The sequence below is a fragment of the Peromyscus californicus genome, unplaced genomic scaffold, assembly GCF_007827085.1.
Source record: "Peromyscus californicus insignis strain IS unplaced genomic scaffold, ASM782708v3 Scaffold_23__1_contigs__length_62951481, whole genome shotgun sequence".
NCBI classification, from domain to species: Eukaryota; Metazoa; Chordata; class Mammalia; order Rodentia; family Cricetidae; genus Peromyscus; species Peromyscus californicus.
Window position 1 is genome coordinate 6,538,627 of NW_026294534.1, and position 27,502 is coordinate 6,566,128.

General features: G+C 45.3%; 1 protein-coding gene and 1 long non-coding RNA gene across 8 annotated transcripts in view; one reads left to right on the plus strand and one right to left on the minus strand.

Annotated features, from left to right (window-relative positions):
* Positions 1–146: 146 nt before the first annotated feature.
* Ankrd10 (ankyrin repeat domain 10) lies at positions 147–27,187 on the minus strand. 2 transcript variants are annotated; one of them, XM_052751656.1, is made up of 7 exons: positions 26,674–27,187; positions 24,335–24,487; positions 20,409–20,500; positions 11,065–11,300; positions 6,050–6,057; positions 4,385–4,472; positions 147–1,434 (listed from the first exon to the last, which is right to left on the minus strand). In XM_052751656.1, exons 1-7 carry the CDS (start codon positions 27,127–27,129, stop codon positions 971–973), a joined length of 1,497 nt encoding a protein of 498 aa, XP_052607616.1. In that variant the 5' UTR covers positions 27,130–27,187; the 3' UTR covers positions 147–970. The 2 variants fall into 2 exon arrangements, with proteins under 2 accessions (XP_052607616.1, XP_052607617.1); XM_052751657.1 differs by lacking the exons at positions 24,335–24,487; positions 26,674–27,187 and having other exon boundaries at positions 15,860–20,409.
* The window catches only part of LOC128118880 (uncharacterized), a 67,623-nt gene continuing 66,543 nt past the window's right edge, over positions 26,423–27,502 (plus strand). For 2 of the 6 annotated variants that reach the window (XR_008221371.1, XR_008221370.1), the window contains exon 1: positions 26,539–26,736. This is a non-coding gene — a long non-coding RNA (uncharacterized LOC128118880). Of the gene's footprint in view, positions 26,737–27,502 lie in introns of all 6 variants that reach the window. The other 4 variants (XR_008221374.1, XR_008221373.1, XR_008221372.1 and 1 more) reach the window with 4 other exon arrangements.

The following is a 27,502-nucleotide window of genomic DNA, read 5'->3' on the forward strand; positions in this document are numbered from 1 at the left end:
GGCGCAGTGAGACGGCCACAAAGTCGAGTGTTAGCAAACCCAACAGACGGGGCATGAAGACACGACCCAACCCCCAACCTTCTTCCCACCCCTTCACCTCCCGACCCACCCCAACTCCACCTAGAAAGTACACTCAGAAACAGATCAGCAGTGGTTTTTTTTTTAATTCAATTTGTAAAGAACAGTTTAAAAACAAAATGCTAGTACATCCTTAAAGCATTGGTTTCTTCATCTCACAGTTTATCTGCACCAATTGTTATTACAAAAATCAGAAGTCATTGCGGTATTTGCCGTGTAACCACTAGTTGCCTAAACAAAAGCTAATTTCTATAAAACCATAAATTTAATGCAGTTTTAATAAGAGAAATCCAAAATTCTCTCAGTTAACTGGATATATAGTAGTATATATATTTAAGCAGAAAACCTCAAAAAACAGTAACAAAAAAATAGGTCACCATAGTAAAATATTCTGACCTGACAGTTGCTACAAACAGCGACTTCCACTAAATATAAAGGAAACCATTATCTGTGGTAAAAAGTCCAGAGACCAAGTAGAAATGTGGAGTAAAAACACAACCACCCTAATCCACCCCAGGCAGAGCCTGTTCCTAAGGAAACACAGGCAGTGGTCTACAGGAAACAGGGAGACTACTGGGCCCTGGCCACTGACACTGCTCTTCCTAGGTCGCTGCCAACACTGCAGTAAGGCTGCACCCTGCACAGGAAGAGCTGTGTTGTCTGGTAAAGGATTGGCAATTACCAGGCACCTCATTTACTAACCCGAGTCATCCTGATCCACTAGAATTCACAAAGAAACAACAAGAGGCTGGTGTCAAAAAAAGGTGAAGCCCCCAAGTGCTCTTGCAGGAGCACACCGCCCACGCGGGGAAGTCCTCTGCTACAGCAGCACTCACGGGAACTGCGTGAAGGACCCAAGGACTCTCTGCGGTGGAGCCAAGGCAGGCCGGGCTCAGGAGCCGTGGTGCAGCTGCATGGTGCCCAGGACGGCACTGTCATAACGCTGCTCCACCCGCACACAGCTCGAGTGCTCGAGCACACTGCTCAGCTCTGGGATGCTCTCGGCAGTGTCCCCAAACCCATGGTAGTGTCCATAGTGCAAGTTCTCTCCCACGTCCCCAACCCAGGATGGCCTGCTGGCCACACAGCTACTTGGGCTCCCGTTCAGATGCAGAGACCCACACATCTCAGGGTTAATGCCCATGGTCTTTTCTGGCTCCTCAGTCCCATTAGCACAGACCGAACCCTGGCCACTGGAAAATGGCTGTCCATTGCTAATTCCATTAGATCCTGTTAAGCACGGGTTACTCCTGCTCTCCATCCCATTGAGTTGTGTCACGCAGGGGAAGTCCAAATGTCCATTGATGACACTTCCATTTGTCAATGTATTCAACACGGAGCTACTGTTTTTCACATCTGCATTAAGAAATATACCTGTCACCAAAACGCAGACCAACGGGGAAGGAGAAACTAGCATAGTATGTTCAACTCTTGCCACAATTAAAAAAGACTTTGGTTTGTGTTCTGTTGCTATTTTTTTTCTTCTAAACAAACCAGTTCCCTTTTCAAGGTTATACAGACAGATTTAGAGGTAAAACACAACTGTAGTATTTTGTCTAGTAAGACAGGAAAAGTGTTTATATTTCAGTAGCCTTGGAGAGAGATCTGAAATGCAAGCTGTCACCAAAAGTAAACACACAGAGCAGTAGATACTGATCTACTAAAACAACCCCCGAAGGACAGTGTAAATCACCCTGGCAGGGTCCATCAGAACCCAGCAGAACACTCTCTACTTGCGACAGGGAACTCTTCTAGTCAAGGGGGAGGCAAACAGTGGATACGTTGAAGAAGCTTGAACCAGTGCACCCCAGGGACTTGATGACCAACAAGAACTGCTCTTGTCTTAGTGACACTCCCATCGACACCCAACCCCCACAACCGCTGCTCAGCACTGGTGCAGCACAGGATGGTAGCTAAGCAAAAGCTGCCGACACCAGTGGCTCTCACAGTCCTGGGTCAAGGGCAGTTCTGAGGGTTTCTACTGAGTCCAGCAACAAAGATGACCATGAGAGCCAAGGTCTCAGATCTGGTTATTTTCAGAAACCATCTATGATGAAAAAGTGTGGATAGTTTAGTCCACAGACAAGCTGCTGCTATACAGAAAACATGTGGGCACACAGATCTAGAGTACAGAGAATTACAATTGATGTTCACAGGAATTCACACACAGTAAAAGAAGGAGCTCTTGCTTGGTAATATTGAATTTTATCTCAGTGCTCTGGGCTGTAAAGACAGACAGACACTAAATCTACACAAGCTCAGTTCTAGTGGCTTGTGGATGAACACAGTCATTTTTTCCTGTACCCTACAGTTTGCATGTGTCCTGTCAAGGATTGTGGTTATTAAGTAAACAAAACATCAAGATCCCTTATCAACATTTTTTTTCAGATTAGTAGTAATCCTAACTTAGTAACTGGAACACATTCAGAGGATAATTTCCCCGCCTAAAATTATAGCTTTTCTCTGTAAACAACTCAGTATTTGAGAAGTAATATTTCAAATACTAGGAACAAAACTTTTTAAAAAAATGAAGCAAGTTTTTCTCAAGGGGAAAATTGTATTTTTTTTTTTAAATAAAGTCACTTTTCTTGTTAACTCATGAATAGGATGGTGAATTTCAAAGTTATTAATGCCCTACAGACGGCATTTTTCCTCCTTTAGTACCCAGCTGAAGTAAATCAGTTTCACTATTTCATCTCAAAATCAAAGGAGCCTGGCAGCCCAGCTAACCAGGGGCAGTGCACCAACATCTGAAGGGCAGAAGCCCGAGACTATGACAGACACGACCTGTCCCACCCCCTTCTCACCTACTTGCTCAGCTGTGGACAAAGTCACTCAATCCAAAGCACTGGTACAGGTAGCCAGACTGAGCCGGCAAAGAAGTCACTGGAGAGCCCCCTGCCCCTTCGAGTCTCAAATGAGGGGCATTAAAAAATGTGAAGAGATCATTAAGACAGCTTTTCAAAAAGTGGAGATGCGTTTAAGGAGAAATGCCTTACTTCTGTAAGATCCCAGGGCAGTGGCAGCTGTCTCCACAGGCTTTCTGTGCACATGGGTGCTATTTCACACAAGGAATTGGCAAGGATGTCTAGGGATTCCTAACACATTTCTTCAGTCAGTACTGGAAAGCACCAGAAGGCTCACATGGCCTTCTGACACCCAAGACAAACTGGCTTGGAGGAAAAGCCTGCCCACAAGCTTAGCACGGGGCTGGCTGTTAACACAAGGAGTTCCTCCTGCTGACTAGGGAGAGAGCACTGGTCGTCCTCATCAAGGACAGGCTCTGGCGTCTGTCACTTTTCCTTTGTTAGTAAAGACAGCATCTGCTGAGAGAAAACCTTATTTAAATGTACTCTCTGAGCTAACTGTACAGAGGTGAGCACCCATTTTCTCTGAGTATTTGGCTGAAGGTAACCCCAGCCATGACTGTGCATGACTGTGTTATGGGCACAGAAACATTCCCTGTGGGTTTGGAAGCACACAGGTGACCTTTTTATCCCCTCTCTCTATATATATAAAATCAGTATTTCTAAATAGACAGACACACGGAGAACAGCTGTGACCTTCTGTCATCCCCTAAAGAACGGGGGAAAAGGCACATGCCAAATAAATACATCATTTCAGAAATCCTAAATCCTGGACACACTGAGCTCCTCTGACTTTAGAACTGTAAACTAAGAGCTAATTATTGTCATAGGCTGAACATTTTAACATGTAAAGCACTGTTGAAAACAGTCAGCATCGTAACAGTCTTCAAGGGGTTGCTAGACACCAAAGCAACCAAGGGCGTGGGGCAGACATCCCAAACTTGTCACCAGTGGGTCACAGCCACAGCCGCCCCCTCCACGTTCCCAGTGTTCCCCGTGAGCTGTCCGCATGCTGCACAGCCATCGAAGCCTAAGCAACAGCATGTGCAGAGTCACCCGAAGACCACGTCAGGAAACCAACTGCAGACCTCATGAGAAAGAAGCAAGGCACATCACGGAAAAGCTTCAAATCAAAACTGGGAGATTGCACTAGTTCTCACAGCAATAGAATTCAATGCAATGCTTAATTCTTGCATCCATACAAGTGCCAAAAACGTAAATTATAATAGAACATTTTTTAAAGATACTGGACAAGAAAGTGTGAAGTCTGAGAACTTAGAAATAGTAAGCATACTGATTCTTGCAACGACAAGGGGTTTGCATTGCTGAAACAGTATATATTTCTATTTCTCTGGGTCCAACAGAACCACTCTCGTGCTGTGTGGTATCTTCGAGCACTGGGGTGTTGTTGCAGCTAACAGGAAACTGTCCACTCCCACCTGATACGGCAGCAAACTCTCTGTCAACGTGCATTCTGTCGGCGTCCTCTTCAGCATCGCCATTTGCTAGTGGCACGGTGTGATCCAGCTGGGAACTGCACCGGAAACAGGCGATTTTAGATTTCTGTGTCCAAAAAGAAATCAAAGCCATGCTTTCCACCCCTTTATCTACACTAAAAGCTTAACAACTATCAAACAATTTAAAGAAGCAAAGATCACTATTGAACTTTTATACTATTGTGAAAGTACTTTTTACAATAAAAAAGTGTTTAAGTATGCAATTTCAGCTCAAAGTCAATTTCAGATTTTTGCTCATTTTCTTGATGGCAAAAGCTATAATTCCCAAGCTGTTCCTTGGTAACAGTTGTATAACCTGAGATAATTCTAAGCTCATCTTACCCTGCCCCCACCACCAGTGAGTTTAATGAAATAGTGAAGACAATTCTCAATATGAAGCGTTCAAAACAATCTTGATGTTAACTCAAACAGTTACGGACAGGGTGACACTCAAGCTCAGTCTGTCAACAGGGACCCACTGCAGCCATGTCCACTGAGTCCCCAACACAGCAGACCAAAGGCACACACTACAAAGTTTGAACTGCCACTGTGTCTGAGGGTGGAAGTGCAGACACCATCACTTCCTTCCAGGTACACACTCTGTAGACACCTGTGTCCCAAACCTCCCTTCTCTGACAGATGGATTCTAATTTTAGTAAGAATGGGCTTCTTTTTTCTTTTAAAATAATGCTAAGAGTTGCTACACATGTTCTTCACGGACACACACATCAGTCATTCAGGCATGAAGAATGAAATCATAGTCCAGGTGTGGTTTGAGCACTTGAGAAACAGAAGCAGGTCGATCTCTGTGAGTCTGAGATAAGCCACAGCAAGTTCCAGTCTAGCCAGAGCTAGAGTAGCCTGGGGTGGGAGATGGAGGTGGGGGGGGGGCGGCACGCATGTCATCTGCAGGGAATTTTGTGAACCAGACATCATACTAAACAAAACAAGCTAGATACAAAAACAAACACTGTTTTCTCTCACAGTAAAATCTAGATTTACACACACACACACACACACACACACACACACACACACACACACACTTGCACATGCATGCACAGAAAGGACTATTTTGGGGAGGAGGAGACTAGTAGGAAGGGGGAAAAAGAGAGTAGGGGTGTCAAACACAAGCAAGGTACAATACAGGTACGCAAACATCATACTGCGGTTATTGTTTTGCATGCTAACTACTTCAAGAGAATCTTTTATTCACTATATGGCCTCAGACAGCACCTGGGCTGCTTCCCTTCTGTGCTCTCCCAAACTGCACACTCAACCCTCATAAGCTCATCTTCGTTGACATTTCTTCAGTAAATACCTACAATTATCTCTGGGTCAAAGGATACAAATAAACAACTCAGGGTACAAAGTAGTTTTCAAAATAGAAGAAATGAACTTTATAGCTTTAACTAGTCCTCATTTTAGAGGCATGAGGGTCTTCAATTATTTGTACCAACATCCATTCCTCCCTAAAGATGCTAATGTGCCAGAGACACTGAGAACCCAAGTGAATGAGCACTCCAGGGTGGACCTAAACCGAGACCTGCATGGTTGGGGGAAGGCAAGTCTGCACCCAGGAGAGACCAGAAGCATCTTAAACAGGACTTCTGGAACTACAAGCCATTAAGCTGTCCTCACACAAAGCTCTTTTAAAATCTGAAAGTCTCAAGTTAGTTCAGCACCAAACTGGCTCTACTCTACAAGGTCAGTGCCACCAGCAGCAACCACACAAGTCGGGATCTGGAGGGGCCAATTATCCAGCTGAGCAGGTAACAATGCTTCCTTCCACTGGGACCCTGAGGACAGTGAGGCCAGGCATCAGTGTTGGTCCCCATTCTGCTGTGTCTGCTCAACCAAACCCAAGTACTCTTTAAACAGTCATGCCAGAACCTCAGTGTCTCAACAGGCCTCGTATAAAGTGGTAACTACCGGTGCTTGTTTTTGTGCAAGTCCACATCTCTGAAAAGTAGACTAAATGCCTTCATATCCACTGGCCTGAAGCATAAATGTGGGGTGCCCTCTATATTCTCAGCATTTGGAAGGCTGAGACAGGAGGATCATGAGTTTGAGCCCAGCTAGATCACACAGTGAAACTGTCCCCAAAATAAAAACATGCAACAAATGTGAAGGCCATTCTGTCCTCCTCCACAAAGCCTCAGGAAAACAGAGGTGTGTGGGTTTTTTTTTCCTTCTTCAAGACAGCATCTCATTATGGAGCTCTGACTGTCCTGCAACTCACTCTGTAGGGCAGGCTAGTCTGGAACTCACAGAGATCCACCTGCCTCTGCCTCCTGAGTGCTGGGATTAAGGTTGTGCACCACCACCAGTCGGTCAGGATGATCTTTTTATTCTCGATGCCCAACCCCTAGGGCAGTTCCCTTATCAGGGAATGAAACCCACAAACAAGCCAGGAAAAAACAAAAACACAGGAAAATAACTCCCTTCCAAGTAGCAGAGCCATCAAAGACGTTGACCTCAGTCAGGCCTGGCTGCAGTTATACCAGCAGGGGCAGAGGAACCCAGCACCACAGGAAGGTGTGGTGCCCCAGGGAAGCCCAATGAGGTGAGTTTTCTTTCACACAGGGCTTTGTCTGTCACTGATCCAGCAGGGTAAGGAGGAAGGGAAATTCTTTCTTCTACAGCTTAGCATCTCATTTTCTGAGTTTCTGGGAAGACACTCATAATACTCCGCCCCAGAATCATGGTTTACGTGACTTTTGCCCAGGTACTCTGTTCCTGCTGCCTGTGACAGAAGCAGAGCAGGCTGCAAGCAGGCATCATAACTAGCATTATCTACTTTTTAAAAATGTATGTCACGAACCATGGAATGAAATACCACAGTATTCCTAAGAATACTGTTTGGATTCCATATGCTCCCCATCATACCTTGACGCCGGTGCCATTTCTACCCCCAATCTATTAGTTACTACTAAAGAAGCCATTGAAGCTACATCTGAGAAGGCAGCTTGTGTGGATGTCTCAGAGTGACCCATGATTATTCTGCTTGGGCTTGGAAAGGAAGCAGAAAGCACGTCCTCTTTTTTTTGAGACAGGATTTCTGTGTAGCCCTGGAACTAGCTCTGTAGACCACGTTGGCCTCAACTCAGAGATCCAGCTGCCTCTGCCTCCTGAGTGCTGGTATTAAAAGTGTGCAGCACCACCACCCAGTAACAAACCGCTCTTAAAGACGCACAGCCAAGCTTCCTGTGCTCTAGTCACCCAAGAGAAATGCTTCCAAGACTCACCCTGCTAAGTTACATATGACCAAAGCAGCAGATGCTAAGCACACAGGCCTAAACTGCCAAGGACTTTCAGACTATGAACCCACAAGGTTCAGAACACTTCCAGCACACTAGAAAAGGGCCTTTGGCATTGGCCCACTCACCTCTGAGAGGTGGGCACAAGTCTGTGCTGCCCACCCCTTCATGCCCTGCAGCCCTTATAGTTTCAAGTACACTCATTATCAGGGAATGCTAAGCTAGAGGAAGAAAGGCCTCAACTCCAACAAAAGGACCAGGTGCAGAAATATTTGCATCTTGGCTTCTAGCAGCCAACTGTGATGTACAAGAGTTATTTGCTCAAATATCTTTGTCACCTACCTACCTCATCTGTCCATCAACTATCTCTTGCAACACAGTTCAAGGTCTACACCAAGGCCTTTCTCTAAGGCAGCCTGCCTGGGGGACGACACAAGACAGAAAGGTGGCAAGGCACAGACTTCGGCAGAGCTCTGCAGAGACCCAGGAGGACGGAGGCTGGATTTCAAGAGTGCAAAGGACCGTGTGTGAACCAGGCTGCTCACAACTGTGGAAAAGATCGGACCACGGTAGTGACAGGAAAGCCACAGGCACCACGTGGTCCCCTGGAACAACACTAAGTGCACACACAGAAATGATGCCTCCAGGGATCAGGACGACCATCTGTGTGGAAAAGTTGAGGGAAGTTTTGACCCCCTAGAAACTTAAAAACAAATATAAACAGACAACTGCTGCACATCTGAGGATACTGAGGACATTACAAATGAAAGGAACTAAGTGGAAATTTTATTTCTGGGAGAAGTTCTTGTGAATTTCATATTTAAGGCAATTAGCAAATTATCTATTATTTCCCAACCTTGTTAGGCATGTCGTTTTCCTTCAGGACCCCTGTCAAGGATGACTGACTGACACAAAGATAAAACCCTAAGCTGGGTGGCAGTGGCACACACCTTTAATCCCAGCACTCCGGAGGCAGAGCCAGGCCAGCCTGGGCTACAGAGCGAGATCCAGGACAGACACCAAAACTACACAGAGAAACCCTGTCTTGAAAAATTAAAAGAAAAACAAACAAACAAACAAAACTCTATGCCAAATTCACTCCAGGACACAGGTGTGCCCAGAAACCTCAGTGCCAACTACGGTCAGGAAAGGCCGCAGTGTTTCAGGGCTGCAACATCCACGTCACACTCAGACTGTTTCTCAGGGCAGCTGCTTTCCCAATCCTTGTCCAGTCAGTCTGGACTTCCACAGACAGAGCATTGAGTTCTTCTGCAGATGAACTGAGAGCACTAACAAACCTCAACTGACTTAAGACACAGCCGGTGCAGGGCCATCCCCAGGTTCACTGGTCATCATGCTGCCTTGAGCAAATGGCTGGTAAATGGAAAAACAGACACACAACAATTCTTTCTGGAAACCAGGTACTGGGGGAAGTACCACGCCAATATGTTTCATCAACACCAACTGCCCAAGGAACTTCAGCTCTCACGTCCTGCCCCCAGCTTACACGTCTATATTCTGTCTGACTGACTGACTAGAACACTGCTATGAGACATCCTTTCAAGTGTGTACATCTAGGCATTTCATCACCACTGTGCCCACCACCAACTGTTCAAAGCGGGACACTGAAGCCAGACCACACTTCCTGGGAATCAGTTACTTTCATCATTGTTCCAGCTGATATGAAATCTTGAGAAGGGAGCTTAGAAAATCTGCTGGAGCTTTGGTTTCAGGAACAGAATTCCATATTGAGATCATCATATATAATTCTAGAATGCTAAGACAGAATGGGACAAGTTCAATATGAAAGTCTGATCTACTTATTTATATATACCCAAATAGTCTATGTGCTTACAGTTTTTTTACACAAGTGGAAGAGTGGCTTCAACTTTAAAATTATTTTTATATCTAAGTTTTTAAAACGACTTTATTGTTTTTGTGCACGTTTGTGTCTGTGTGTGAGTATGTACATGTACTCCAAGAGGCCACAAGAAGGTGTCCGATTCCCCTAGAGTGGATGCTGTTGGGAATCAAACTCAGTTCCTCAGCAAAATCAACATGCACTCGTAACAGCGGAGAATTACTTTTGAAAAACCTCATGCCTGTGTTACATTAGAAAGTACTTCTATTTCCTCTAACAAAGTAAGAATTTCAGACTGAGCAAACTTCTATACATTTAAACAGCCATCAAAACATGCCAGAAATGACAGTGAAAACAAGTCAGAAAATATTCTGGACTGCCAGCTAAAAACAAAGCCTGCAAGCATGCAGGTCATCACACAGAGACTGAAGAGAGGCTCCCTAGAACACTCAGCACACTCTGACTGTGGGAAAGCCGTCACAGTGGTCCACGCTCTGCGTTTCACAGGACCCGACAGTGGACGGAGAAGCAAACTGGGCAGCAGGGCCGGGAAGGGAAGCAACATGTCTCTGTGCCCAACTGTCCACATACAGACTCGCAGGCTTCCAGCCACATAAACTCTAAACCATGCAGAGACTCTGGGTTGCTCAAGTCATGGAGAGCAAACAAATAAAGAGCAGCTTTGAGCCACACGCACCACGGCCCTAACAGAACCAACTATGGTGTCCAGAGGAGGACCTGCTACTTTGAGTGTTTGGAAGAGTGCTTTGGCTTTCATGCACTGTGGAGGCCCACAGAGGTTTCCTAGTGAGATCTGAGCTTGCTTTACCCATATGAGGCTCACAACTGTCTTTAACCCCAGTTCCAGGGGATCCAATGTCTGCCTTCTTCTGACATCTGCAGACACCAGGCAAGCATACGGTACACAGACATACATGCAGGCAAAACATTCATGTGTAAAATAAATAAACCTTTTTTGTTTGTTTGTTTTTCTGGCTGTTCTGGAACTCAGAGATCTGCCTGCCTCTGTCTTCTGAGTGCTTAAATTAAAGTCACATGCCACCACCGCCTAGTCTTTTTTTTTTTTAATTTAATTTTTTAAAAAATTTTATGTGCATTGGTGCTTTGCCATGGGTGTTGCGTCCCTTGGAACTGGAGTTACAGACAGCTGTGAGGTGCCATGTGGGTGCTGGGAACTGAACCTGAATCCACTGGAAGAGTAGTCAGTGCTCTTAACCTCTGAGCCATCTCTCCAGCTAAATCTAATTGTTTAAAATGAAGTAGAATTTAAAATTTAATAGCAACAAGGAAAAGCAAAGGACTTATCTTTAAAGTATCAATTGGACCTATCAATTTTAACAGACATGTACAATTTATTTCAGATGAACACTACAATTTCAGTACACCAACCAGGCACTATATGAAAGAAGCAAAGGTCTTAAAAATACATTAACAAGTAAACTGGAACATTGTACAAGTAAACCACGCCCACAGGGTCTTACCTCCGGTTCTAGCTTTCTTTACTCCCAAAGATTCTGAGTCTTCCAAGCATCTCTTTCGATTTGTTCCCAGGCTAATGTGATTGGGAAGCACGTTCTCATGACCTCCACTCAAGGTGCCATTCTGACAGAAACGGCTCATGTGATGGCTCTGGAGGCTCAAGAGAAACTGGGTGCACTCTTGGAAACCCTGGGTTTGTGCAATGTCTGCTGCGGTCAGGCCACTGGCATTTCTCAGGCTGCACAACACAAAAACAATGAATTACACCCACAGCACTCGACCCTGGTGTCTGCTCCTGCCACACTGACTAAACTATCTGAAGCTGACAACAGATCTACAGCAAATCTTCATTAAGGGAGCAGTTAATCAGCCTGGTCTGTAACTAACTTTTCCTACACACATTTGATTTGGGAGACAGTAAAAACAAAAACAAAAATCAATATACTAAATTAAAAGGTATCTTCCTACTTGACTTCTCAAAGCTGTGTTTTCTGTTAGTCTGAAGAATCTGAACTTACTCTACTTCAGACCTCACCTGAAACAGACTGTATTAGCTGTACCTCATTTTAAAATGAGCCCATCCTTTAGCTTGAGTACAATTATAACAAGCATGTACTGACGACACTGTCCATGGCATTCATATTAAGTGGCTCCCTGACCGCAAAGTCACAGTGCAGAAATGAGCCAGGTTTTGGCTGATATGTGACACTCTAAGTGGAAGTTCAGAAGGTGTCCTGACAAAGTAACCTGCCGTTGGCCCTACACTGAGACAAGGCGAAGTACGTTTTGACCGATTTGCCCTCCGTAGGAGAATTTGCAGAAGCATATCGTGTTGAAAATGTACAGTACCCTGCAGTACTGCCACAGGCTCAGTCCTACTCTCCAAAAGGAACTACTGTGTCACCTGGTGATAACACTAAACATGTCATAGACCGAGGAAGAAATACTGGCAGAACTTAAGTTGAAGAGCTGAACAGGAAAGGAACAGCTTAATTTGTAAAGGTGAAAAACCAATGAAAGCCGAGGGAACAAAAGCAATGCTGTTAAAGCTCCCTCAGAAGGCAGGAACGTGCGCTGCTCTGAGAGCAGAACTGCAGGGAAGCAACGGTTCTTCATTTCAGGCTCATCAACTGGTACCGACCGGGTACAACAACGGTGAGGAGAGCTTCCATACCTATTCAGTCAGCTATTCTTCACGCCCAACCAAGACGTGATGAAATGAAGGCCTCGCTTTGTATCAGAGAGATGACCAATCCAAACCCTGACGCTTGCGCTTGTTAGGGTTACTGTTAAGGCAACAAACAAACAAACAAACAAACTTAAAAAATTGGAGCACAACATCTAAAGGCTCAGGGACAAATAACGGTTCTTAGTTTACAAGGATAATCACAGCCTTATACTTTATTTCCAGTGGTCACATGCACAAGGCTCCAGCTGCAGAAAGTGTTTTGGACACTCATTGTAATACCTATCTGGAAGGCAGACTCAAGCCCAGTCTGTGGTAGGTGTGGTGTGTGTGTGTGGAGACTAGAGGTTGACCGACTTTTTCAACCGTTCTCCATCTTGTGTTTGGAGACAGGGTCTCCCACTGAACCAGGAGTTGACTGATGTGGCTAGATTGGCTGGCCAGGAGCTCAAAGGATCTGCCAGTCTCCCCAATACCAGAGGTCCTGACGCCTGCATAACAAACACTTTACTGAGTGATCTTACCAGGCCTCAAGTCCAGTTTAATGAGATACAAAGAGGCAAGACTTGAGAATCCCGGAAATCAGTAGCACTTCCTTAAAAATAAAATGCAATTATACCCAGGACCAGTAAGAACTAAAGCTGACGTGGTTAAGACTTCAGCACAGTAACTGTGATGTACATTCATTCCAGCATCTTTACTGACACGTGAATAAAAAGAAAACATGATTTAATACGTGGCCAAAACAAAGCCCACCTGTCATCACAACACGACACAAACAGATAGTAATTGCCCCACAGAGCCACAAGGCTTATGATTCTTATAAAAGTGTGGAGCTTATCAGACGGCAGAGTAAAGATGGTCTAGACACATCTACTTGTCAAGGAACAAATTATGTGAAAAATTTAAACATCTTCAGAATTTGAAGATGAGCAACACTATAGACAAAATCTGTAACGATCTCTTTATTGTTACGTTTGTGTGTGTGTGCATGCGTGTGTGTACATGTGTACTATGGCCTATGTGTGGAGGTCAGAAGACAACTTGTTAGACTGTCTTCTTCTACCATATGGGTTCTGGGGACTGAACTCACTGTCTCACTAGCCCCAAATGATCATTTCTATGGGTAAGTATGGTCTTGTTCACCAAAATGAAAGAACACAGACATGAGAAGCCAACATTCAACAGTAGGGTAAGTGATGCACTAGGAAACCTGCAACATAAACCACAGTGGGCTAACAGCTTACCCCGATCGCCCAGGGAGCCATCACCGCTGGTGCTTTCCTGCTTACACCAGAGACAACCAATTGCTAGATGTTCACAGGGCCCAACTTTCCAATCGAAGAGAAAAGCTCAAAAGACGAGAGAGCCCACCCACGGGTGCAGCAGCAGGCAGAGCCAAAGGTCAAGCTGAGCTCATGTAATTCTGAAGGACCAGGAGTAAACACGGACGGAAACAACAAATTCCAGAAAGTGAACTGGACACATCAGAATCTGTGCTACACAACGCTTGCAGAGACAATAATTGTGTTCAATTTGAAGTGGCACTACCGTGTAGCATTATCAGAAAATAGAATGGTGTCTTGTGTTGCTCAGGACTGACCATACAGTAGTTTAACATTTGCCTTCACAAGCTGCAGATCTGTTCCGTGATGCTGGTACATCAAACACCAGCCACCACCCTCCACTTGCCGTCTATTTCAATGTCCGACCACTTCCTCTCTTGCTCACCTCCACTCACCACTTGTAGTCTCTATTCCTGAGTGACAGACCCTCAGTCTTGTCCAATCAAATCAAAGACCTCCACAGGGCAGCTGGCCTGAACTGACTCGCAGGGAACATCTAATTCAGGATATAGTGCTTTTCCTTTGAACAGAACATACACTCTCACTCCCAAACATTCAGCTCTTGCAGCCTGAAAGCAGTGCCACACAGTCAGTGTGTCTATGTTCTATCATCCCTTATGGACAATGAAATTTGAGTCACATGGACCTTTACATATAATGTCCATTATTTCTCATTTTGGTTCCTGTTAAATTGGCATCTAGAAATTAAAAGCCATCCTTAGCTCATGGGCCCTCCAGCAGCAGGCCAAAGTCAGAGCTGCTGACAAGCATGAGGCTGCTCACCTCCCATCAACCAGCACCCTCAAGGTCCTCCTCCTCATTGTCTTACATACTATTGGATTCATTATAGAGTCAAACAAAAAAAGATAACTTTCTACAAATTGCCAATCTATCACAAAACATTAGACACCAAGGAAACTATCAGACCAAGCACTCCCGTCTCCCAACCTGCTATGTCTCCATCTGAAAGCCTCCCAGTGGAATCCGTAGGCAGGAGTATGAAGAGTGAGAACTGCTTTCGAGGGCTTCCAACTACCTTTCCTAATTTTAATTCATTCGAGGCTTGCACAGTGATCTTGGTTAGACTCTAGAGGTTCACTGCACCTCTGACCTCTATGCAGTGCTCCCAGTTTAAGGAGGTATTTCAGCTTCTCCTGCCCTTGTCTTCTAAAGGAGGTGGGCACATGAATGAAGGACACAACTCATTCACGACTTCTATGTTTAGCCGTGACTGTTAACTATTTACTTTGGGTCAAGTGCTTGTTAACAGTCCACCCTTTCAGCCTGTGATTCACCAACATTCACCACACAGAACTAACTGGGTCCTGCAGACAGACACTAATGAAGTACCAATGAAGATAAATTACCTGGGAGAAATGGTACAACTGTTTAAGAATGATCCTCAGCCCTTATCCACTCTCTCTGATCCTAACATCCACACACAAAATACTAAAATGGGGAGTCTATTAAGAAGCCTAGTCTTGTTGAGGCTCTGAAGTGGAGTTGAGAAGGAGGCTGGTGGGATCAGACTTTCATGGGGCTGAGCTCCATATGATGCTCCTGCCTGTCAATCCCAGCTCTGTAATCCCCTCCAAGAGGGAGGCAGACAGTTCCCAGGCAGGTGACTCTCAGCAGTGCTGAGGATCAAACCTAGGCCTTACACATGTTAGACAAGCTCTCCACCACCGAGCCACACCCCCAGCCCTCTTGCTAATCTTTCAGAATCAGAAAACTAGCACATGAGAAGAAAGTAATCTCATCTACAAATTCAAATAATTTGCCAAAGTGGCAAAAGTGAATCAAACTGTTACCCAACGCAATTTCCTGTACAAGTATTTTGAATGGAGCATTAAATTTAGTTTGCTCAAGAATTCCTCCCAAGGAGCTTCAGAACTGCCGGCTGCCCCTCTGATTTTCCACTTATAGTGCCACAATACCAGAATAGAGAAGCCATTCCAATGAGTGGTGTTTTAATTAACGTAATAATGACAGGTCAGGAAACACCTGACGTCATTTTCATAACTCAAGGTGTCACATCACCCTTGTGATACTTTCTTTATGTTAATGCCATGTGACAATAAAAAAATAACCACAATTTTTAATGTAAATAATATTTCTGTTAAAATTCTGATCTGAATTTAGCTATTGTTAGTTTACAAATAAAAAGGTAGATATCATAAATTAGGGTAAGCAAAGCATGCAAATCTAAAGAATCTATATCTGAATTCCTAGATTAGCATTAAAACCAATCACCGCAACAAATACCTCAACAGTATGCTTGTGTGCAGAAGGGAAGCCATACTGAACATTCAATGCCACAACCGTAAGGTTTCGGAGAGGCACCTGTGGCAGTTTCAGCAGTTTCTATGTGAATGCTCCCCCTTTCTAGGATTACTTGAAAAAACCAAGTCAATTCGAATTACGTAGCTGTAAAACATTGACATGTGTAGTTTTGACAGATTCAGAATCTTCTGAGTGACTTAAAACGGGCATGGTTCATACACAGGAAACGTCAATCATAAGGGATCACATTTGCAGGCAACACTGGATTAAAAATACATACACACATGAGGTGCAGGGCAGTCACAGAGCCAGGCCACTGGTGTGTGACCACCTCCACTGCTTTAGTGCTGTCTTTAAGAGGTACCTCTAGTAACTTCAGCATGAAGCCAATTTATGTCAATATTTCAACAAAAGTTTAACAGTATGGACTAAAAACCATCAACTCACGATTCTGGTTACTTTAAAATTTGGTATGCTGTATCGCAAATACATTAGTAACTATTCCTAGATGGAAATAAGCAAATAAATGGAATCATTAAAAAAAGATAAAAAAATAAAAACATTTACTAAATGTCTATTTATACAGTCAAAACATTAGCAAACATCTGTTATTGCAGTCAAAGAAATACAGGTGTATTTTTAACCCTTTGGTATCCAAACACATAATCATGAAGACTTTTCATAAATGCACTCTTCAGTTAACAATAGGAAGAAACTATTTTTTAAAAAGTTTCTACCTGAATAAGTTTGGTGCCAAGTTTTCATTTCAAGTTCAACATTACTGAGGATGATTAGCATTGCAAGTGAACCACAATTATTGTTTGCATACGTTAAAATACTTAGCATGTTCCACAATGATTTAGCAGAAAGAAAAATGAGTATAAATTGTCTGTTTTTAAAACACCAATTTAATATAAAAGCAACAGTTAAAGAAATACGGAAATCTATGTCATTTAAGATATTAATAAAATAATTCTGAGCCCTGTCATCACTGACTGCTCCTGCCTGTGGGCAGACCCAGAAAAAGCAGCGGCAAGACCAGAGACCCTTCAGTCAGGCAAGTGGCAAGCCTGTGAGGATGGAAAGGACTCCAAGCACTGAGGCATCAGACCGACTGTCCCAATGAGTCTGAGACATCTCCCAGCAGGACTGATGTTCAAGGACAGATGTGTGGAGGTGAATTAACCATCAACTTCAGAAGTGAATGGCTAACCCTTGGTTACACTTTGCCCATAAAAAGTTACAAGAGAACTCACACATCTAAGTGTGCCCATATGTGTTTGGCCTGGTGCTAACCCTGCCTGTAGGCAGGCTCCAGGTGAAGCACATGCACCCGCTTCAGTGACCATGAAAGCCTAGCAGATCCACAGGGCACAGCCGCAACTGTGGCTGGCCTACCTACCATCACAGACAACTGAGCCTGTCTCTACATACGGGGAAGGAGCTCTTATCTCAGCCCATTGCTGCTGCTTCAGCCGTCTCCTGAGCAGGGAGGCTGCTCTGGGGTGAACACAGTAATTATTTCAAGTACCCCACTAGATCTGGTTGCCATAAAACACACAACTTCTAATGAAGCCATGTTCTATAGTGGGGAGACTGGTATCTGCCCTGCCTTCCACATCATGTGAGACTGATTCAGAAGTTCAATAGAGTTCAACATGCTTAGATACAGCTCGAGGTCCTTTAAGGTACACAAACATTTAGTGTGCTCACAGAACTGGGATTTGAGACTGTGTATTTCGACTTTGAGGTGTGAAAATGGCAATTACCAAGGACTACCACATAAGCCAGAAGCAGAAGCTCATATGGAAAAGATAACTTGGCACCAAAACTCAAGCTTTACATTAAGAGAAGAAAACAAAAGTCCATCAACATACTCACGTGTGGTGCTAGAAAATTTAATACGATGCACAGCTGCTGAAATGTGTTATCTTACAGTTGCAACCTACATTAACAAGTCAGTCATATAACAAACCACTCTAGCCACAGACACTTAGCAGTTACCCTCACCATCTACCTGATGATCAAAAAAAGCACAACTTTAGTCTTTGGCCACTTTAAGGTAGCAGACATATAAAAGGCAGAGTAGGAATTAAGAGCAAAATCATTAATTTAAAAATAGCAGTATGAGGCAGCTTTTAACCTAGTCACAGGAGAAGGAAAGTTTTTAATCTCCTAAGTATTATAGATTATAAAATGAATTAACAATCTGGCTCATTATGAAATGAAACAATGTATTAAGTAATTTTAATATAAGGAAACTACCGCTAAACCTTTGGTCTTAGGGGAAGACTTATGTGCTGGGACGACATCTGGCCATGTAAGTAGCATTACAGGGGAACACAGACCTAGGCACTGCTATTTGGGGGAGTCAAACTGCTTACGTAGACAGACTAACAAGGTAAGTTATAAAAATGTGCAGAACAGACAGTAAGAAGCAGTTTTCAATTTAGCTTACTGGTAAAACCGACATTTTCATTAGATGATAAACTGAATAACCACATACACAATAGCAATAAATAATGACTACTTGTAGTTTAACTCCAGGCCAAAGACTTCTGATTTTAAAAATTGCTTTTGCCTAGGTAGTTCAAGCTAAATGTTCCTTCCAAAAAAATGTGAAAGCTCATTTCCAGGGCAGTCACCATACTGCAGGGTCTCGAGGGGGTGGCTCCTGTACTGAGATGGGGGACAGACTGGCACTTGAGGCCATGCTCAGCCACACCTGGTAGAAAAGAGACACTTGAGGGTCCTGTAACCAAGGACAGAATTGTAAATAAAAGATACTCATATTTTAAGATACCTACTTAAAAGAAAGAAAGAAAGAAAAAAAAAAAAGGACATACTGACAGATATTTACTGGCTCATAGGATTAAGTTATTCATTAAAATTAAAGCTAACATCTTTGTAATAAAATGTTCAGGACCAATAAAAGTATAATTTAGAAAAAAATAAGCTATTAAAAAAAACGCCAACTTTAATTGCCCATTATTTCCATAAATGATAATTAAGTAATTTAATCAATTGTTATATATGACTATATTTATAATCAAAGCTTGGTATTAAAGGTCTAAGTTTTTAATATAAATACAGTGAATAAAACTGACTCTGTAACTTTAAAGCAATTGAGAATCATCTTAACTGTTTTAAGATTATATAATACATATTCACATTATCAAACTGTTTTTACGTTACCTCACATCACAACTATAGTTACAAGGGTCCTTAAAATGTAGCAGTTAATACATGCCCTATCTTTTTTTTGTTTTGAGACAGGGTCTCACAATGTAACTCAGGTGGCCTCAAAGTCCACTCCTGTCTCAGCCTCCTGGGTGCTTGGATTACTGCCAGGTGCTGCTGTGCTTAGGCACACAGGCCATCTCTATAACATTAAATCTCCAAGCCCAAACTAAAGGCAACATTTGCCAATAAAGAAGAAGACGGAAGCTAGGACAGTAACTAAGCTGAGCTCTGGAGACAGACATGCCTACAGGAGCCAACACACATCGTTTTGCTACTCAGGACCTATGTTCTGAATGTACTGTAATACAGTCAGAACAATGAAATGGAAACCAAAGGGTTAAACTAAGTTTTGTGGGTCTCACTGCATCCAAAAGTCTCAATTTTCACATTTCCTGTTAAAATAAAGTGGTTTCTAATTAATTTTTAATGAATTACTCATTAAGTTACAGTAAAATTTTAAAAGCTGGTATTATCAGTTATTTTGGTTACTACTGCTCTCTACAGCTTACACTCAGTGTTTTAAGGGTGAAAAACCGCATCCATTTGTTAATGCTGTGAACTGTAGAAGAAAATTTTTACAATGTAAAAAAAGTTAAACAAATGAATATACCTAGATAATGTATAATGCTATGGCTAGCTAATGATTTACATACAAGACACATTTCTGAACTAACACACTCATACATTAGCACTGTTCTAGCAGGTAATAGACCACAGCTCATGCAAATGGCACTAAATTAAGGACATTCTAAACTAACCCTCAGCATCAAAGACTCCAAGCAAGTGAAGTCTCCGTATGCAGCTCCAGTTTACATGAAGCTATAAGTCATTAGGTCTGAGGCTTTAAATGGGGCCTCACATCGATAAGGAAATCCAGACTTAGAAAGTCTTCAGGACTGTGAGCCAGAGGGACCTGAAAAAACATTGGACTCTAATCCAAGCCCCCCGTCTGAAATTAGAGCCTGCAAACAAGTGTGAGGAAGGCCTGCCACAGTGACGTGGCTACTTAGTGCCAAAGTCAATGGCACTGCGTGCCGATGTCTCATGGACCAACTGTTCTTTTCATTCCACTTGCTGTCTCACTCTGAGCTGGGGGATGAAGCCTCCACCCGCCCACTAGTGGTCAACCCAACCCAACCTTCCTCACTAACACCAGATCAAAAAGGCACAGCTGTATTGCTAACTTTAGAAACAAAGATGTTTAAGGCTTTTGCTGCTCTAAATGCTATTTCTGGATGTAACACCGTGACCATGTCTCTAAGTGAGGGGAATAATTGAAGACACTTACTCGGTATGAGCCCCGTTCCCTACCAGGGCAATGATGCACTCCAGGCTCCCAGAGCGGGCCGCCTTGTGAATGGGAGTTTCCCCCTCACAGTCCTGAAACACAAAATGCACACGCTGAGATTTACCAAAACTGTTCACAGTGAGAAGCAGGTAATCAATGCAGAGCCTCCCTTATCTTTGAAATAAAGTAATATGAGCAAAATCTGAAGTGGGGCAGAAGGCCGTGCACCTATGTAAGGCTGCTGCCAGCCAGGCTTGCAGGGCATGCTCTCCATAACACTTAGCTACAGGATGCTGATGAAGACCTGGGAGGTATCTCATAACTGATGGTGTGAGGCCAGTAATGCTGAATTACCAATCATTTTATCTTGGAGCTTGGCACAAATGTGTTGTATAGAAACTCAAAATAATTATCTTATGACTAATAGAAACAAATTCACATTAAAACAGCTCCCCAGGCCAAGAAACGCTCACAAGGCAACTGAAAGTCCACCTCCTGTCTGTCCCTCTATAGCTTCTGCAGGACACCAGTAAAGTCAGTCGGAGGATGGGGTAAAGACACAGAAAAACCTAAGCCAGATGGGAAGCTTTGTAGTGCTAACAGACCTTTGGCGTGGTGAAAACACTGGAGGCACAAAAGGGCAACAGATGGAGTGAGCACTAAGGGAAGCCACTCCAGAGTGTAATGGTCATTTAAAAAAAAAAAAAAAAAAAAAGGAAGATTAATTTGCTTATATGGCTTTCACGGGAAAATCCCTCCAACACAATGTCTCTAGGCTGTAAGAACCAAAGCAAGAGGAGGATTTCTGTCAGACACGCATTGAGTGCTGTCTAGGAAACCCTGAGGGAGAGCTTTGCCAGTACTTGAATGGATCCCACTTCAAAGTTCCCAGGAGCAGCAGTTGGCAGTACCTGCATACCACATAATTAAGGGATAAAGAAAAAAGGCAGGAGTGCAATTGTATAGTGTGTGGGAAAGGGTCATTCATAAATTTAGCAAATGCCCAAGCTCCTTCCCAGTGCCCCATAAGGGTAAGAGTGCCGTTACTGCTTCACAGCAACAGTTCAAGACTGAGCGCTGATGGCTCAGGACGGTGAAGAGCACGCACTTATTTAAACAAGGTTCTAGATGGACTTAAAGTGATACAAGGGTCTTCAGGAAAAAGTTAGGTTTTCTGAAGAAAGTCATGTGACTATCCAAAAACTATACAGTGAACTCAGATGCTTAAAAAAGCAAACTACTTTCATTTTCCCCCCTTTACTGGAGACAGGGTCTCTCAACTGTGCAACTCTGGCTGTACTGGAACCTGCTACACAGACTGGAGGGCCTTGAACTCACACAGATCCATCTCCCTCTGCCTCCCTAACACTAGGATTAAAGTCCACCCAAACTACCTTTTTAAAGGGTAGAGGAAACAAAAACTACACAAAAATTGGCTGGGAAGATGGTTCTGTCTGTGAAGTACCTGCTGTGCAAGCAAGAGGACCTGAGTTCGGATCCCCAGTCCCCATATGAAAGCCAGGCATGGCGGTGTGTGTTTGTAACCCTGGAACCGGAAACAGGAGACTAGAAGGTCTTTGAAGTTCATTGCAGCTAACCTAGTCAAAACTGATGGAGCGTCAGGTTCAGTGAGAAACCATCGCCAACAGATTGAGAGCAACTGTGGAAAACACTCAACACTGACCTCCAGCCCCCACATACATATGCATATCCACACACCCACCTGCACAGACCCACCTGAGCACATACAAATACCACACACAGACACACACTGCGGGAAAGCTAACAGATTTAGATGCAGTTTTGCAAAATATGTTCAAAAGAAAAAAAAAATTTTACAGTTAATTTTGGAACAGGAGAAAAAATTCCCCCACAAGATGGAGGGATACTAACAGTGGTCAGAGAACAAGCAGGACTAACTTCGCCCTTGTTTTGTGGTCCACACCTCTAAAGGAGAGGTGGATGCTGAAGCTATCTGTAACAAGACACCACACTTCTCACTTCTCTATTTACATTCCACAAGTGCCCCAGGGAGGCTACAAGCAAGGCTAGGAAGACCTGCCGGGAAGCCAGGATGGGGCGGATATGGAGGTGCTATCTGAAGGCACCCCACAGAGCAGTGGGGACACAGGTACACCTGTGAGCCTGTCCTCTCAGCATCTGCCCAAACAAGGAACTAAAATGAAATGCTAGTCAAAAGGAGCATCTAGCTTTTACAAAGCCCTCCCCCGAAAGGTACCAATTTCTTTATACCTCTCTAAATTACATGCTTTGTTAACTATTTAAAGTTAACATATAGAAAATTCCACACTTAAAGTCCATATTAACAGCAAATATGAACTATTTTCATTCACAAACTTATTACTCATATTTTATTGATGGTACTGAAACCACAGTCTAATAAGTAAGTGACTTGTCCAAAGCCAGACTGCCAAACAGCAGAACCCAGACTCAAATCCAGTGCCCATTCTGCTGAGACCAGAAGGCAACAGTATGGATGTCAGGCAGATAGACAAACATGCCTCTGCCCTGCAAGGTGAGGGTGCAAAAGAAGAAAAGGAAATATGTAAGGATCTAAAGCTGTCTCTAGTCAAGTCTCAGTGACAAAAAGGGCCCTCTCCTTTTTACTGTAAGTCTCAAGGAGAAAAAACCTGCACGATCCGCTTGTACCCTTTCCTGCAGTCCTCGTTCCCACCCATGGCCTTTTCACGTGGGTAGCTAACCTGTCCTCAGGAAGGAGGACCCACAACTGTTTTACACCTGTCGTAACCCAGAACCAAACCTCAAGCGAGAAAGCAGCGGGAAGGAGCAGCTCAGGATCCTTTGCACACAAGATGCTGGTCAGAGTAAGGCAGTATGTAAGGGACTGGAGAGACGACCTGTCAGTGAAGAGCATGTACTGCTTACCCAGAGGACCCAAGTCCCATTCCCAGCACCTTATCAGGTGGCTCACAACCACCTGTAACTCTAGCTCTAAGAGGATCCAACGCTGGTCTCAGCAAACAGGTGCACACACCCACATACAGACATGTAATACTTTTTTTAAAAAAAAATCAAGTATATAGAAAATGAAAGGGGGGCCGGGCAGTGGTGGCACACGCCTTTAATCCCAGCACTTGGGAGGCAGAGGCAGGCGGATCTCTGTGAGTTCAAGGCTAGCCTGGGCTACAGTGTGAGTTCCAGGAAAGGTGCAAAGCGACACAGAGAAACCTTGTCTCGAAAAAACCAAAAAAAAAAAAAAAAAAAAAAAAAAAAACCAAAAAAAAGAAAATGAAAGGGAGGGAAAAGGCATATATCATAGCCACCAGAGCTGCCAGCATGTAATCCACCCTTTGAGCTGGGCAGTAAGTTCTGTCTGCTCCATTTCAGACTATCTACTGTATGCTTCTCTACTATAGGCTAATAATATAAACATCCATAAAAAATACACCATAAAAAAATCTGGTTCATATATCCTCTAGTCTGTACACTTAAACACAAACTTCTTTCCACTAAGTAAATGACACTTAGTGACGGTTCTACACCCAGTCACCACCCTCAACCGGTGTCTGAAGGGCAAACCCACTCCTAGGCCAATAAAAGCCATTCATCCTTCTGATCTGGATGTGTTTCTACAGTACCTATGAAGTTAAGGCAGCAGCGAGCAGGAGCCAGGAAATCTGGGCTGTGGGCCAACAGCCTTCAATTATCAGCTGTGACCTTGGGCAAATCACTGAATCAGATCTGGGTGAGTCACATAGGTAAAAGCACTCTACAAACCGAATGTATGCCTCAGGAGGAAAGGGCTTATTATCCACAAGTAACAAATTCCAGTTGGCCTCAGGTAAAGACATCAAACTCTAATTAAGGACTCAGTTTAAAACAGTATCATGTGAATAACTGTAACTAGAAACACAAACAAATCAGCATCAATCAGGCCTTCTTACCGGTTTGTTAATGTTGGCCCCAGCTTGAATCAGCCAGACCAGACACTGAGGATGTCCTCCAAAAGCAGCAATGTGGGCTGGGGTCTGGGCATAGCGGGTGGTGGAGACATTCAGTGAGGCGCCTGCTCTTACCAACTGGATTAAGCACTCCAGCTTCAAACAGGCAGAAGGACAAAAACAGGACATGTCAGTACACCAACACAATCTCAATTCCACAATGGTCACCAGTGGCATTTTTGTTACCATTTTTCTTCTAACAATAATTTAATCTCTTCCCAACACTATGAAAAAATTTCAAAAACATTTACACTAAGAGTGCATTATTCTAAACTTCTAATCAAGACTTTCACACACATGATAAAATTGTTAATGACTGGCAGGCTACAAAAAAATGTCTAAGTACTGTAAACTCTTCATAGTCAAAGACTCATAGTGTGCACAACCTGTCTACACTGAATGTCCCCAAAGCTCATTCCCCTTCACTCTCTCAGTCTTTAAAAACAGAACAGAAAGAAAACTATGGGGAAAAAAAAGGTAACAGCACAGCTGAGCTCACCCAGCAGGTGACTAACTGAAAGACTGGCAAGCAGAGACAAGATATAGCCAGGTCCTGCTGTGCTGGCTGCTGGTTACCAGTCCATCACAGGTCAACATGTGCACCAAGTGCCTACCATGTGGCCAGGAAATTTTTGGAACTTACTTGTTCTCCAATTTTGAACTGCCTGTTTCTCCTCAACTGACTACAAGGCAGTGAAGAAACTGTGCCCGGTTACAAGCAATTCCAAGAACAAACAGCCGCTGAGTCTCCTTATCTGTCTCTCTGAACAGTTTAAGCTTGTCCTCACTAAGATCACCTCAATATAAACTGAGTTTACTGACTGGCAGGCTACAAAACTTGCACAGCAGGCAGTGAACAGATTTAAACAAAACAGTGTTAGAGGTCGAAAGCAATGGCTGGTGAAGAGTTCCTTTAATTTCCCAAGGGGAAAATAAAAGTACAAACCAGTGGTAAGATGAATAGGTGTCGGATGAAAAGCTTTTAATTAACCTTTAACATGGAGAGTCCCCAGGACATGAACCTGTTAGCTAGGCCATATTCAACCGAGGAAACTGGGTTTGGACTTATGCAGAGTACTTTTAAATGGGGGCATTTTGTAAAAGCAAGCTATAATTAGCCTTAATGATGACCAATCTTCCGGGAATAAATAACCCTCATAAACGACTGGGTAACTTAGCATCACTGGTACATCTTGAGGAAAACATGCTGGAAACCTACAGAAAGGGAGAGCAACAACAGACAGCCAGGCTGGGGAAAGAGGCGCTGCCTTTGCGATCTAAGAGCTTTCCCTACCAGTCAGAACGGGTTTCCAAGATGGTTCCACATCTTAAGATTATCCAGGTTTGTAAGACAGCTCAAAAACAGAGTCCTGGCCTCAGCGACATCACTGATCTCCAAAGCCAAGTCTACAACTCCGTCCTCCGGAGAAGCGAAAAAGCTCTTTTAGCTTTATCTTACATTGTGGCAAAACAGTACAAGGCGAAGTTTGTCCGCGGGTAACCAGGGAGACGTCGAGACGGTGGCTTCCCAGCGACCCCCTGCACGGAGGCCCGCTCATGACAGTCCGCCATCCGTCCAAGCCCGGGAGGATGGAACCAACAGCGAGGCTTACACAGGGCGGCCCCAGTCGGAGGAGGGGGCCGGTAGGCCCGGGCGCGACCCCGCCTGCGGTCACGTCAGGTGCAGACTTGACACCCCCGACGGCGAGGACAGCGCCCGTCCCTTCCCGTCTTAAAGGCGCTCGGCGCCGGGTTTCCATTACACCGGGACGCGTAGCTCCCCGTTCCCTCCCCGTGAGCAGGAACCTTCTACACCATTCCCCGGAGAGGGGGCGGACTCCGCGCAAATCGCCCCAACTGCGGCCTGCATCACCCCCCTCTCTCGAACCACAGACACTAAGCGCTGCACATGCGCCTTGGGTCCCTCGGGGCGCCGGCTAGGCCGACCCCACTTCCTCCCCGCCCTCCCAGCACTCCCCGCGCCCCCCGAGGTCCTGGGTCGCGCGCGCGCGCGCGCGCGCGGCGCCGCACATGCGCCGTGGACCCCTCGAGGCTCCGGTCGGGCCCGCGCCGCTTCCGCGCCCCCACCCCTTGGGTCTCAGACCGCGTTCTGCCGCACATGCGCCCTGGAACCCTGGGGAGGGCCCGGGGGTGGGCTGGGGGGGGGGGGGCTGGCGCGGCCGACCGAGCTTTGGCCGCGCTCTCCAGGCACGGTGGGGCGCACTCCGACCCTCAAGAGAAAAACCACGCGGAAAATGGCGCCTTAAAGTGCCCGCGCCCACCTTTCCGAAGTGCGCGGCCCAGTGCACGGGCGTCCAGCCGTAGAAGGAGTCCTCGGCGGCCAGGTGAGCGCGCGGCGTGTGCGGCAGCAGCGAGCAGAGGGCGACCAGGTCCCCGTCGCGGCAGGCGCGGTGCAGCGGGAAGCGGAGCGACAGCAGCTCCTCGCTGGAGAAGCCTGCCTCCACGCCCGCGCCCGCTCCCGCCGACATGATGGGGCCGCTGGGAAGCGCGCGACTCGGGCCGGCGAGAGGGACGTGCCGGCCAAGGCCTGCTCGAGTCCGCCGCCACTCCAAGCACAAAGGACCGGCGAGCCGCGGCCGCTCTCCCACCCGCTGCCGAGCGCGGCGAGCACTGAGGGCGGGACCTGGGCGGCGGGGCGGAGCCTGCGCCTGGACACGGTGGGGCCGGACTTGAGACCGTTGCCTCTGGCGGCTGGTGCTGAGGCTGGCGCCCGGCATGGGGCGGGGCCTGGGTTCCGGGGCGGGGCCTGCGCCTGGACAGGCCCGCTGCCTCTGGAGCCCGCCAGGAGTGGGCGGAGCCTGAGCCCCGGGGCGGGGCCTGACCGGCCGGGAACACCGCCTTAGGCTGCTGCTGCTGAGGTTGGTGGTACCTGAGCTGGCCAGGGATGGGCGGGGCCGGGAGGTGATCGAGGCTTGGGGAGGCCGCTGCTGATGCGGGCGCCGGGGGTGTAGGTGAGGAAGGGCTTACACATTAGCGAGGCTTGGCTGTGATGGACGCCCCAGGCGGCCGCGCCTGACACCCCGCTCCCCTGAAGCCTGGCTGACACGGACACCGGAGGCAAACCCCCCGAATGAAAACCTTGCCTGGGAT

Coding starts and splice junctions, on each gene's coding strand:
- Ankrd10 (XM_052751656.1), bottom strand. CDS start 27,129: ATGCCGGGCGCCAGCCTCAGCACCAGCCGCCAGAGGCAACGGTCTCAA. Junction 24,488..26,673: donor GGGCCGCGCACTTCGGAAAG/GTGGGCGCGGGC, acceptor GCCTGTTTGAAG/CTGGAGTGCTTAATCCAGTT. Junction 20,501..24,334: donor GGGCCAACATTAACAAACCG/GTAAGAAGGCCT, acceptor TTTGTGTTTCAG/GACTGTGAGGGGGAAACTCC.